Genomic DNA, 12,661 nt, shown 5'->3' with positions numbered 1-12,661 from the left:
TAAGGTGTTGCTCGGTGGTTGCTAAAATGTTGCTAGGGTGTTGCTTAGTGGTTGCTAAAGTGTTGCTAGGTGGTTGATATTGTGTTGTTAGGGTGCATTACAAAATTATACATTATCTGTTGATATTTTCCTTCACAGCAGAATATTCATAGAAAAGATTTGCAATGCACAGATTCTCAACAATCTTGTTGCACAGGTTTTGTTATTGCTGGTTCTGCTCAAAGCTAATGTGGTAGATAACAGTGTTGTATTTCTGTTAAGTGAACATCGTGATTAAAACAAAATGATATGAAGAAGCTGTGTGTTACTTGCCAATTGATTAGTCAGATTGTTCGCATGCTTGTTAATCAAAGAGAATGAATGAAAACAGGTTGAAAACCATGATGAGTTTAAAGGAAAGTTTTGTGCCCCACCAATTGTCAGCTCACCCACCGCCCCTGCTAGCCAGTTCTAGGTTCAGCTGAAGTTTTGCTCATGGATGGGGATTACGCCTTTTCTGTGCAACAGGATCACTAATACTGGTCAGATAAGTTTGTACGTGGGCTTTTATTGTTCCTATACAAATGGCAAATGGTTGGCATTTATATAGCACCTTTATCCAAAGCGCTGAACAATTGATGCTTCTCATTCACCCATTCATACACACACTCACACACCAATGCGATTGGCTGCCATGCAAGGCGCTGACCAGCTCATCAGGAGTATTTGGGGGTTAGGTGTCTTGCTCAGGGACACTTCGACACAGCCTGGGCGGGGGATCGAACCGGCAACCCTCCGACTGCCAGACGACTGCTCTTACTGCCTGAGCCATGTTGCCCATAATTGCTTCAGCTCATGGATTGTGTTATTTATCCATGGTGTCACTTTATCACAGAGCTTCTTTTTTGACTTGACTTCAACCATTTCATTTATCAAGCAGTTCTCTGGACATAGATCAGAGGATTTCACAAGCTCTGAACTTTTGTTCTACTGTAGCATCTAAATATTGCTTTTGAATTGTTATTTTTGTTATTAATTGTTATTAATTCTTTTTTTTTTTTTTTTTACTTGAGGCATTTAGCAGAACATCAAAATACACACAGTAATGATCAGAAACAGTATGGACACCAAAACATTGTTCACACATTCCTTGTGAGACAAGTAGTGGGTGGCTTCGGTGACATGTTGAATTAGTTAGCCAATTAGCCAATCTCAGTACAACTAAAGTGATGGGAGAGAATAGCAGCTATTCCACCCCCTCTTGGCGTTAAATGCAGCATATGATTCTTGTCATTTGAAAACAGCTTTGAGACCCACAGTCAGAGAATGGAAATCGCAGCCCTCTCGAAACAAACCGGAACTGCTTACCCAAGGCAGGAAACGACTGCGTGGGTCTCAGTGGTTAATTACAGTCTTTGCATACGCACCCGTTGCTTAGAAACGGATTTAAACGTACGTTGCCGTTTTTGAATGAGCTGTAAACATGTGGAAACTGTTGATACAAATGTAACTTAATGTTAAGCGAAGAATTTTGCTGGACTACAGGACGTTGATGACTTTCCAGCGCCGCAGAAATGTCAAAACCACAGAAGGAGATGGTAAGGTCGCACGTAACAAAACATGTTGCTTTGTTGCATGCGTAGTGGCATCGAACAAATGTTAACTAACGTTAGTTAGTTACTGTATGTTTGCTATAGCACGTCCCCCTGCAACACAAACCTGCGTTAACTTAACGTTAACTGCTGCAAATTTCTTATCGCTAATTAATTGAATGGTGTACAATTAATCATGCTTGCATTAAATAACATTAACTCGCCGTGTTCCGAACACCAAGTTAGCTCACTATGTTCCCAACAGTGCAACTGTAATGACGTATAACGTAAATAAATAAATAAATAAATAAAAAACCTTCCAGATCAGCTTTGGTTTTTGTGTGTTTAAAGTCGAATTCCTTCCGTTTTCATAAATACTAGTGACATTCGCGATCAATTTCAACATACAGTAATAGTAATCTCTTAACATTGTGGCGGGGAAGCTGTGCTAACAAGAGACTGGGCAGGCCTCGGCTCAGAGTGAATAGGTTCTAGCTAACGCGGTCTTCCGAACACAGGGACGATTATGTTATTTGTTGTTTTCTCTATAAATATTGGTCCACTCAAATGAAATGGGATAATAAAAAAACAACCATTGGACGATCGTTAACTTCGGGTACAAGCGGCCGCTTCCCAATTCTGTTTGGAAGACGGTAAGTTTACGTCGGTTGCTAGGATGTTCCTAGGCTGTAACTGGATGGTTGCTAGGGTGTTACCAGGTGATTAATTGGAGGTTGCTAAGGTATTACTATGTGGTAGCAGGGGTGATACTAGGTAGTTGCTAAGGTGTCCCAGTAGGTTGCTTGGGAATTGTTAGGTGGTTGATAAGGTGTTACTAGGTGGTTGCTAAACTGTCCCACGTGGCTGCTAGGGTGTTGCTAGGTGCTAGCTCTGGTGTTGCTTGGTGGTTGCTATAGTGTAACTGGTGGTTGCTAGGGTGCTCATAGATGGTTGCTGGTTGTTGCTAAGTTTTCCCAAGTGGTTGCTTGGTGGTTGCTAGGGTGCTGCGAGGTGGTTGCTAAGGTGTCCCTGGTGGCTGAAAGGGTGTACCAGGTGGTTGCTAGGTGGTTTCTAAGGTGTCCCAGTTGGTTGCTATAGTGTTGCTAGGTGGTTGCTAAGGTGCCCCAGCTCATTGCTAGGGTGTTGCTTAGGTTGCTAAGGTGTCCCAGTTGGTTGCTAGGGTGTTGCTATGTAGTTGGTAAGTTGACCCAGGTCATTGCTAGTGTGTTGCTCAGGTTCCTACGGTGTCCCAGTTGTTTGCTTCGGTGTTGCTTGATGGTTGCTAAGGTGTCCCAGTTGTTACTAGGGTATTTGGTGTTTAACATAGTGCACAAACCTGTCTGTAACAACATTCTCAACAGCAAGAGATTTACACATTTCATGTCAATCAAGTCTGTCAGACCGAAGCCACCGGACAGAGGGATGAAAACATGAAGAATAATAATAATTTTAACCAATGCATAAAAATGACGTGATCGACCAGCATGCCTGGATGTAGGCCTAGCCTACACGGCTTTAACTACAGACTGCTCCACGTCTGTGAGCACGATGTCAATGTAAATCTTTTATCTGACTTACAATATTGACATTTAAATAGAACCATTTAAGATGGCCCAAATAAAGTTTGAAAATGCAATTGCATTTTTGTCAGTAGGCTACTAAAAATATATATATATTTTTTCAGAAATAAGATATGACCCCTGCGGTCATAAGCAGTATTGGTTACATGGTTAACCTTTTGCAAAATAGTTTAACAAATCTAGGTGTAAGTACCAGGAAATAAAAGCTGAAATTCTGAACTCTTGCTCATGTTTATCTTATCTCAACCCCAAATGCATTCAGTGTATTGCAGAAACAAAGGAGTTGGCCTTGCTGTTCCAAAACTTTTGGAGGGGACTGTATATGTTTAATGGAAGTCTATGAAGCCTATGTACATCTATATACCTATATACATCTATGTAAGTTGCTAGGGTATTACTAATCAGTTGCTACGTGGTTGCTAAGCATTTATAACAGCCAATCAAAGAGGCTATTCTGACATCGGACAGACATCTAATTTGCATATCTGAAAATTATAATTTGTTAACATCATGAGAAACAGTATGAAATGCTGAATGTTTTGATGTCTAATATGTGTAAATAGTGTAAGAGTAATGGCAGATATAAAAATTCTAATTCCAATTTTCACCACTCTAGCAACTGAACATTCCACTCAATAGCAGAATTTAAATCTGAATTTAAAGTTCAATAATTCAAAAAGATATCAAAGTTTCTAGGTCAAAGTATGCCAAAGTAGTTTGGTGTCAAATGTTGTGGAGAATATGGAAAAAAGAGTGGGAATACCATAACATAGCTGGCAGCTAGCCCACTAATAATGAATAGAAATCCAAAAATATTATCTGCCAATGTCCCAATGAATAACATCAGTTAAATACCTTATATGGAAAGCAATACCTTGTGTGGAAAGCAACTACTAAAGCGCATGTTTTATGAATCATATTAGACTGCGGCTTTCGAAGCTCATTGCTATCATGGCTATCACATGGTAGTCTGAAACGGTGAGAATCAACTTGGGTCGTTTTTTGTGTAAACACGGGATATAAGCGAGGAAAGAAATTTAAAGGCTTTTAAAATGTATATATTTATTTATTTTCCTAATGGGTATGACAGCCGACTGACAATATAGCCTACTATTCATGTCATAAAAAATCTAATACATTAACTGGAAAAGCAGTTTTGCTACCTAGCTTGCTAAATTATTTCTTTCTATTATAGAGCTGTGATGTTACTCCTTCAAATGGAACATGGGCCTGGAATGATGAAAATCAGGGTCTTGAATTCATAAGGTAAAATATTATTATGGAAACCATTAACACAGGGGTCGGCAACCTGCGGCCCTGGAGCCGCATGCGGCTCTTTTGCCCATCTCCAGTGGCTCCCTGTGGCTATGGAATATCTGGAAATGAACGGTCATATTTTTACATTTTAATTTTCATGTATCATTGTTGTAAGTTGTTACATTCTCCAATTGTAAAGATGTTTAGACTGTATATTTAGTCAACTAAAATGTGCGTCATAGCCTACGTCTCCCACCCGGCACCTTTTCCTCTTAAATTTGCCGAACCTCAATAGCGGTGGTTAGCATGGATGTATATATATGTAGGCTAAATGGCTAGTCGTGAGTCCCCCTAGCTATGGATTCCAAATCTCCCCCCCCCCCCCCGGGGGATGACAGAGCGATTTCTGCTGTGGAAAGCAGAGGAGAGCAAATGTAATTTGATCAAATCTCCAAACTCCACTGCTGCTGCTAGTTTTGTGGCAGCTCAGGAGATATTTTACAACGGATAGGTCCATTGCCTCTATTGGCTAGTTTGCGTCCCAGCCATGCCAATATCCACGATATAACATTCGTACTGTTGCCTCGATAGTGGAGTGGGGATACATTATTGCTAGCTAGTTCACAATACCGTTAATTAGCAACCAATTAACTACTGTTGAGCAGAAGAATACATTTACCATAAAACATAGTTCCATTAAAAATACATTAAAGTTTGTCTTGTCTTTCTTTAGTGAAATTTTTAAAGATAAATGTGGTAATCGTTGTATAAAAGTGTTATGGAACTCGAACCTGTGGTATATCGTGGATATTGGCACAGCTAGGTGGTGTAAAGGCACTCTCACGTCTTTTCTCAGACTTCAAAAACAAAAGATAGATCGAAAATTAAAGATATACCTCTCGATATGCCATGAAATTGGCAACAAACATCATCAATCAGAACATTTAGGACATCATTTCAGCTCCAGCATACTCAATTGCCTGCGATGAGTCAAGCGATGTGAACTATATTGAGCAGAGAGCGCTGCTATGCAGGTATCTGAACTATGATGGGCCGCAGGAAGAAATAATTGAGTTAAGAAAGGCAAAACAAAACATGGTATTATTGTAATGGAAACAAAAGTTAAAGAACCAAATAATCATAAATACCCCACTGCAGTCACATGTAGTACATGTGGTAAAACATTTTAATGAATGCTCATTTACACCAACTAGTAATCTTGATAGGCTTCATTATAGGGCTCAAATATGGTTTGCAGCTCAGACAGATTTTTTTTGGCCAAAAATGGCAATTTTGATAGTAAAGGTTGCCGACTCCTGCACTAACAGTAGCTTGCTATACAGCTAATTAGATATGCAGTAACTGAAAATGTTTTAAATGATTTTAATGAAATAGAATTTATTTTTAATTTTTATGAAGTGTCTGTTTTGCAAAATTGGCAGGTCCACCTGAAATAACGCGTTGGGTGTTCAGAGATGCTCTTCTGCATACCTATGCTGTATTGTGTGGTTATTCGCATTACTGTCACCTTCCTGTCGGCTTTAACCAGTCTGGCTCTTCTCCTCTGACCTCTCTCATTAACAACATGTTTTTGCCCACAGAACTGCTGCTCACTTGATTTTTTTGTTTTTTGCATTCTCTGAAAACTGTCTGGCACCAAGAATCATTCCATGGTCAAAGTCACTTAGATCACATTTCTTCCCCATTCTGACATTTGGTCTGAAAAACAGCTGAACCTTTTTAACATGTCGCATGCTTTTATGCATTTAGTTGCTGCCACATGATTGGCTGATTAAGTATTTGTATTAACAATCTGGTGGACAGATCTACCTAATAAAGTGGTCCCTGAGTATATATCTGTCTCTGAGATAATTGCCTAAAACATGCAAAATAAAAAAACAAAAGTTGTGCATGTCAAAAAGAATAGGTCTACAACATATGAAGAAAAGTAGGAGTGTATGTTGTTCTTGGTGGTGGTTGCAGGCGAGTTTCCCCCTCATCCTTGAAAAGCTATTTCCATCACCAGCTGGTGAGAAAAGCGCTATAGAAATGCAAGGAATGAATAATAATCCATCCATCCATCCATTACCTGAACCCGCTTATCCTGAACAGGGTCGCAGGGGGGCTGGAGCCTATCCCAGCATACATTGGGCGAAAGGCAGGAATACACCCTGGACGGGTCGCCAGTCCATCACAGGGCACACACACCATTCACTCACACACTCATACCTACGGGCAATTTAGACTCTCCAATCAGCCTAACATGCATGTCTTTGGACTGTGGGAGGAAACCGGAGTACCCGGAGGAAACCCACGCAGACACGGGGAGAACATGCAAACTCCACACAGAGAGGCCCCGGCCGACGGGGATTAGAACCCAGGACCTCCTTGCTGTGAGGCGGCAGTGCCAGCCACTGCACCATCCGTGCCGCCACATGAATAATAATAATAATGTTTTTTTGTTCAGTTTAGAGACGTCAACAGAAGGGAAAGAAAGAAAAAAGAAGTGCAAGCTTCACAGTTCGCAAGACACTGTGAGCAAGCGGCTGGAAAGGTAACGTAATGTTCGAGGGTCATATTAGCCAGGACGTCTCATAGCATACTGCGGTCACTATCCACACTTCCTAAATGCATGTTAAACCTCTCTGCATTAGAATTTCTAATAACAGCTTCTGGGAAAAGGCTGTATTCCCTTTTTTAATGTGCACATACAAACAATGCGATTTTTAGTGCACAAAATATCAAACCTTTAAAATCCAAAAATTAGATCTGTATCTTTATTGAACTTGGCCAGTTCATGGGTCCTCATCTGAAATGGAACTTCCATAACTCCAAAAAGGTTGAACCCTTGCAGGATTCAGTGGCACCAGAATAAAAACAGAAAATTACCCCCAAACCTCAAAACAAGGCTGCATTGTGCGCACCACATAGCTGAATGCCCTTATGTGATAATTCAGCCCTTTCCTGGGCACTTCCAAGAGATAATATTGTGGGCTCCCTTTACTCTCTGAATTCCCATTCCACATCACCTACTGCACAGTAGAAATCCTCAACTGTGACCTTCTCAGCAATCTGGGCTTCTCCCTCATTGACAAAGCTTAAACAGGGGTCATCAGCATTGTCCCACCACAACCTCACCCTTAAGAGCAGCAAGTGTGGCTTCAACAGTACGCACCATTGAATTTGTGGGCTTTCACCTGTCTGCATCAGGCATCAGTCCCTGTGGTGCTACTTGAATGGGTAAGAGGAGGTAAGAGCAGTCATCTGGCTGTCGGAGAGTTTCCGGTTCGATCCCGCCCTTAGTGTTTCAAAGTGTCCCTGAGCAAGACACCTAACCTCCAATTGCTCCTGAGGAGCTGATTGGTGCCTTGCATGGCAGCCAATCACCGTTGGTGTGTGGTGTGTGTGAATGAGAAGTGTCAATTGTACAGCGCTTTGGATAAAGGCGCTATATAAATTCACGCCATTTACCATTTATCATTCACACCATCCCTGGGCCTGTCCCGATGGCTCAGGTTGCCTGTTTCTTGGACATGACTGATTATTAGCAGTACTCCACCACCAATGCTCCACTGTACCACCTGCTGTAAAAAAACAAGCACTGGGCCTGCTCTGAGGCTGTCTGTCACCTGAAGGCCCAGCTCACCTCACCTTTGGTTCTGGCCTCTCCAGACCTACCCATGCCACCTGTGACACCCCCACTGCCTTCGTGGGGGCTGTGTGGAAAAGCCTCCTGTGCTATCAGGTACAGTTTCTCTGGATCTGGACATACTGAACAGGGCTCCAGACTATTTTCAACTGGTGGCACAATCATGAAATTTAGTGGCACAATATTTTAACATGGCATTGTACATTTAAGTAATATTTACAGTGGCTTCTTTTTCTTGTATGCTCTCATCAGATGAGGACTGTATGCTGCATTATTTACATTAAACCACATGCAAAAGAGATGAAATCATTTTAAAAGTTAACTTTTAAAACCTGTAAGGTGGAAATAATAAAAATCTGGCATTGTCACTCAGTACGCTGGTCAGCTTGCTGGCTTCCTCTGGTACGGTGGCAATATGTGGCTGTAAAGTAATTTAAGCCCAGGAGCATACACCATTAGCCCCCATCTTCTCTGCACCCATACGGGCAGGAGACTGTGGGGGAAAAACTGCATTGTTCCCAAAGCAGCTGTCTTCCTGAACCCCCTGTAAATCCCCCTCCTCGTACATTTCTATCAGGGTACGACATCCTTTACGGCATGGCAAGGTTTCAGAAAGCACTGGCTCCAGACTATTCTCTTCGACCCCCCTTCATTACTCCCTCCCTCTCACATCTCCCTCATTCCTCAGTTTCCCTGAAAGTATGCATAAAGCATCGGATGTTTCATGACAAAGTCAGTTTAGATAATATTCATGTTTGGTATTATTCTGATTGTTTCAGTGCGACTGGTGCAATGGTTTCATTTCTGCAACAGCAAACCTTGGACATCATAACCAACCAGGAACTGGAGAAACTGTGTGGAGCTTTACCCCAGTGAAAGCCATGTGCCTCAACCCCCCTGATCAAATCTCGTTTCCTGGGGAGGCCTGGCTCCAAATTCCAAATGGTTATAAAACGTCAGATGGTTCAGTGGTTCATTGTGGACCCATTTGAGTGGTCAACATCAAAGGCCTGATTTTGGATTTAAGGAGACCAAACCAAGCAATCGGGGAGGATGCAATCAGACTTGATAACTTAAAGACTTAAAACTTGATCTGTGTGGTTTCGCTTACTGAACACTCACTGTTACACCGGGAATGCTTGGTTACCCCCTCGAACTGGTCTAGGGAGGATTTAAATTTACGCTTGATGTATCACGGCATATTGCACCCCTAGACCTCTGATTGTAAATTACTTGCCTCTGCTTGGTAGTTCATTCATGTCGAGAACAGCCGTAGCTAATGTTGGTCTTCTTGGGTCCCTAGGCTGTAAACAGATATACCCAAAAGTAGCTATTCCTGTGACCTCTGGAATGACTGCAGATATCTAGCCAGTTCATGAGACGTGCACATAACGCGTGATGTGACATGCGGCGGTACCAACAGAGGATTGTTCAGGGAGCCCGTTACAGTACAGGATTCCTGTAGCGATCAAGTCCAAATTATAAATAAGACATCCACCAAATGTGGATAACTAATCTAAATTATTATTCAAATGGAGTCAGATAATGAAGGTGAATGTATTGACCCTATTGTGGAGATTCTTGGTCAGCCTGGACCAGTAAAGAGCGGAAGGCAGAGTTGTACTACTGTCTTTGTATCGTTGTTTATTTATTGGCTGATCTAGACTCTCTGCATAGGGGCCACTAATATTTAACCATATTCTTTCAGCAACACCAGAAGGACAAGCGTGCTGATACCTTCGGCCCTCGCTAAATTCCGTCTTTGGGTTAGCATGGGGTTTTACAAACCTTAACTTTTTTAATCAAAAGAAAGAAAATACCCTCACTGTCCCAGTTCACACTTTGTGTTTTCAGAAAATATATTTTTATATCTATCTCATTTAGCCATGTTGCTTCAATGTTACCTTTTATAACAGATAACTGTAATAACTGTACTTCCTTTATTAGGTATCTTGGTAACATGATTTTCAAGGTAATCATATGTAACATTTCTACATTCAAACTTAAAGGCCCACTCTGTAATTTTGCTTGCTACTCTATTGGTGCTCTCAGGCGGAGGATATCCACATTCCACAAGCCACCAGCTAGTAGCTTGTGCCCACAGGTTACTGTTGAGAGATATGTCTCTCATCCGATTGATCCTAGCATTCCTGTGTTTTAACTGCAGTGGTACTTGGAAATGTGTGGCTGAGCTGATACTCAAGAGATACAACTGGCCTTTCCAAATAGGCAAGAGGCTTCTGTTGAGTACTAATGGGCTTAATTACATTATTCACTTGTAAAAACTTCGGCAAGCTAATTGGTTGAAGTCAGCATACATGCTGTGTCAGAGTATGGGCCTTAGCAAAAGCAAATACATCTGATTGCCTGGAGTAGACTCAATGGGAAAAAAACAATTTGTGTATTTGCACATCATCTCATTGTCAAATGCATACCCATACATTGCTGAATCTCTTCATGGAATTGATTGCAATATCACATTGAGATAGGAATCTCTTTTTCAAGTAAGACCTATTTACATAGTTTCATCAGTTACAAATAACATACATACAATCAATCAAAGCATTTACATACAGAATTGAAAAAATCAGTATAAAAATCCTTGAACAAGGGACAAGGGATCTTAGTTTATGCGCTTGTGCATCTTGAAAAGAATTCCAGATGAAATGGGTAAAGGATTTAATACAGGACTGACTTGGTTTTAACACGTGGTGTGTCTAAAATCAAAAAATCCAATCTTGGCCTATAGCATGATTAAAGTCGAGGGGTAAGGGGGAAGTTTCATGATAGGGGCCTTATTCATAAACACAATGCAGTGCCATTTGCTTCTTTTTGTTAAGGAGGGCCATCCAACTTTATCATAAAGTACACAATGGTGAGTGCGGTATCCATCCCCAGTAAGTAGGTGCAAGGTGCATCAATAGTTTCTAGAGTTCTAGCAGTAGCATGCCCATAGATAATATCCCCGTAATCAAATACAGACAAAACAGTTGATTGTATAATGATTTTCCTATTAGCAGGAGAAAGGCATGCTTTATTTCTGTAGAGGAATCCCAGTTTAATTCTATGTTTCTGAGTGAGTTTGTACACGTGCCTTAAAGGACAGTGTACCATCCAGCCAAAAGCCTAAATATTTATAAGAATCAACCATCTTGATTTGCAGACCATGGAGAGTGTGAATACCAACACAGGGAGAAATACTTTACATATTGGCCAATGCATGTTCAGTTCATTTCCATATCTCCTCTTATAATTTGAGGTCATTAAAAGGATTCAGTGCTGTCAAATTTGATCAAGAACTTGTCTATGTTAGATTTGTAGGTGTAATGGTTAGCTAGCCTCGTTATTTTGCTATTTTCTTTAATCCCTCTACCAAGCATATCCCTCGACCATATCTTCCTCTTTTTACAACTTGCTATTTCTTAGTTGTACATATTGTGGTGGTGCTGCTGGGCAATGGAGATGGGGTGAAATCAGGTAAATCGGGCCACTTTTTGACTAATCATCGTTCACACCATAAAAATAGCTATGGACACAATGCTGAACTATTCACATTTTTTATTTATTAATCTGGCCTCCTCTATCATTCTGTGTCGGAATTATGTTTATTTTGCCAAGTATCACTATTTTTCTGAAATACATTTTCCTTGAATACTCTTCTAGAGAATAAGTATAGTTCTAATGAATTCTAAAGGATTAAATGTTGCAACAGTGAAAGTGAAAAAATTGCCATAGTCACGGAGGTATGAATAGGCTATGACAACGTTGCAACGATGTGTGTTTTGATGGCAGTGCAGTGCAGTGAAATGATCATTTAAAAAGTACAGTGGTACTATTTTCTTTTTCACTTCACTTTCGCTTAACTTAATCTTCACCAGGCTTAATCTTCGCCACGCTTTCCTCATTTTAATTGAAATGCTATTAATCCGTTCCAGCCCCCAAAAAAACACTCATTTTTTACGTGTTTTTAAATAAGAAAAATAACACTATTGTATAAAAACATAATAAAACAAAATAACTAGAATGTAAAGAAATAAGCTGGTTTTCCTTTTTTTTTTTTTTTTTTTCTCGCTAAACTTAATCTTCTTCACTGTTTTTTGGGCTTTTTCGCCACGCTTAAATATTCTCTGTTTATCCAGGTCATCTTTGGCTTATATTAAATTTTGTTTGCAAAAAATTGTTTCCAATCTTCAATCTATTTGCAAAAATAGAGGAAATTGGGGAGGGGGCAAATACTTTTTCACACCACTGTATTCGCCCCCTTTGAGAAGAAACAACTCTTTTTTTTTTGTTGCCTGTGATGTATACTGTATGTTGCATTTTCTAAGACTGATTGGACAGCTCTCTCTTAATATCGTTTGGATTAGGACAGGGTTGATTTAAATGTCAGTTGCTGCAGTCTTGATACAGTCCTACCAAATAGTTGCTGAGTAAATACACTGTTAATGTTATGTATGACCGATGCTCATGGATGTTATGGACAATTAGGAGTAATCAAAGTCATTCTAGCGACTAGGAGGAAAAGGAAAATCATCTGAGCATAATTGGAATATCGGGGGGTTAAAATACATAGACACCAGTTGTATAAAACACCTTAAGTGTAA

The 12,661-nt window shown here is 40.4% G+C and overlaps 1 protein-coding gene across 7 annotated transcripts in view; it reads left to right on the top strand.

Annotated features, from left to right (window-relative positions):
* Positions 1–425: 425 nt before the first annotated feature.
* LOC133136743 (protein phosphatase 1 regulatory subunit 36) overlaps positions 426–12,661 on the top strand; it is a 73,637-nt gene continuing 61,401 nt past the window's right edge. For 2 of the 7 annotated variants that reach the window (XM_061254436.1, XM_061254434.1), the window contains exons 1-3: positions 1,378–1,577; positions 4,347–4,417; positions 6,876–6,962. In XM_061254436.1, the coding sequence (XP_061110420.1) occupies positions 1,554–1,577; positions 4,347–4,417; positions 6,876–6,962 (182 nt within the window). In that variant the 5' untranslated portion in view covers positions 1,378–1,553. Of the gene's footprint in view, positions 535–1,377; positions 1,578–2,044; positions 2,225–4,346; positions 4,418–6,875; positions 6,963–12,661 lie in introns of those variants that run through there. The other 5 variants (XM_061254437.1, XM_061254440.1, XM_061254439.1 and 2 more) reach the window with 4 other exon arrangements.

This window comes from Conger conger, chromosome 9 (genome assembly GCF_963514075.1).
Source record: "Conger conger chromosome 9, fConCon1.1, whole genome shotgun sequence".
NCBI classification, from domain to species: domain Eukaryota; kingdom Metazoa; phylum Chordata; class Actinopteri; order Anguilliformes; family Congridae; genus Conger; species Conger conger.
The sequence above is the reverse complement of the archived record's forward strand: the minus strand, read 5'-3'. Positions and strand labels throughout refer to the sequence as shown.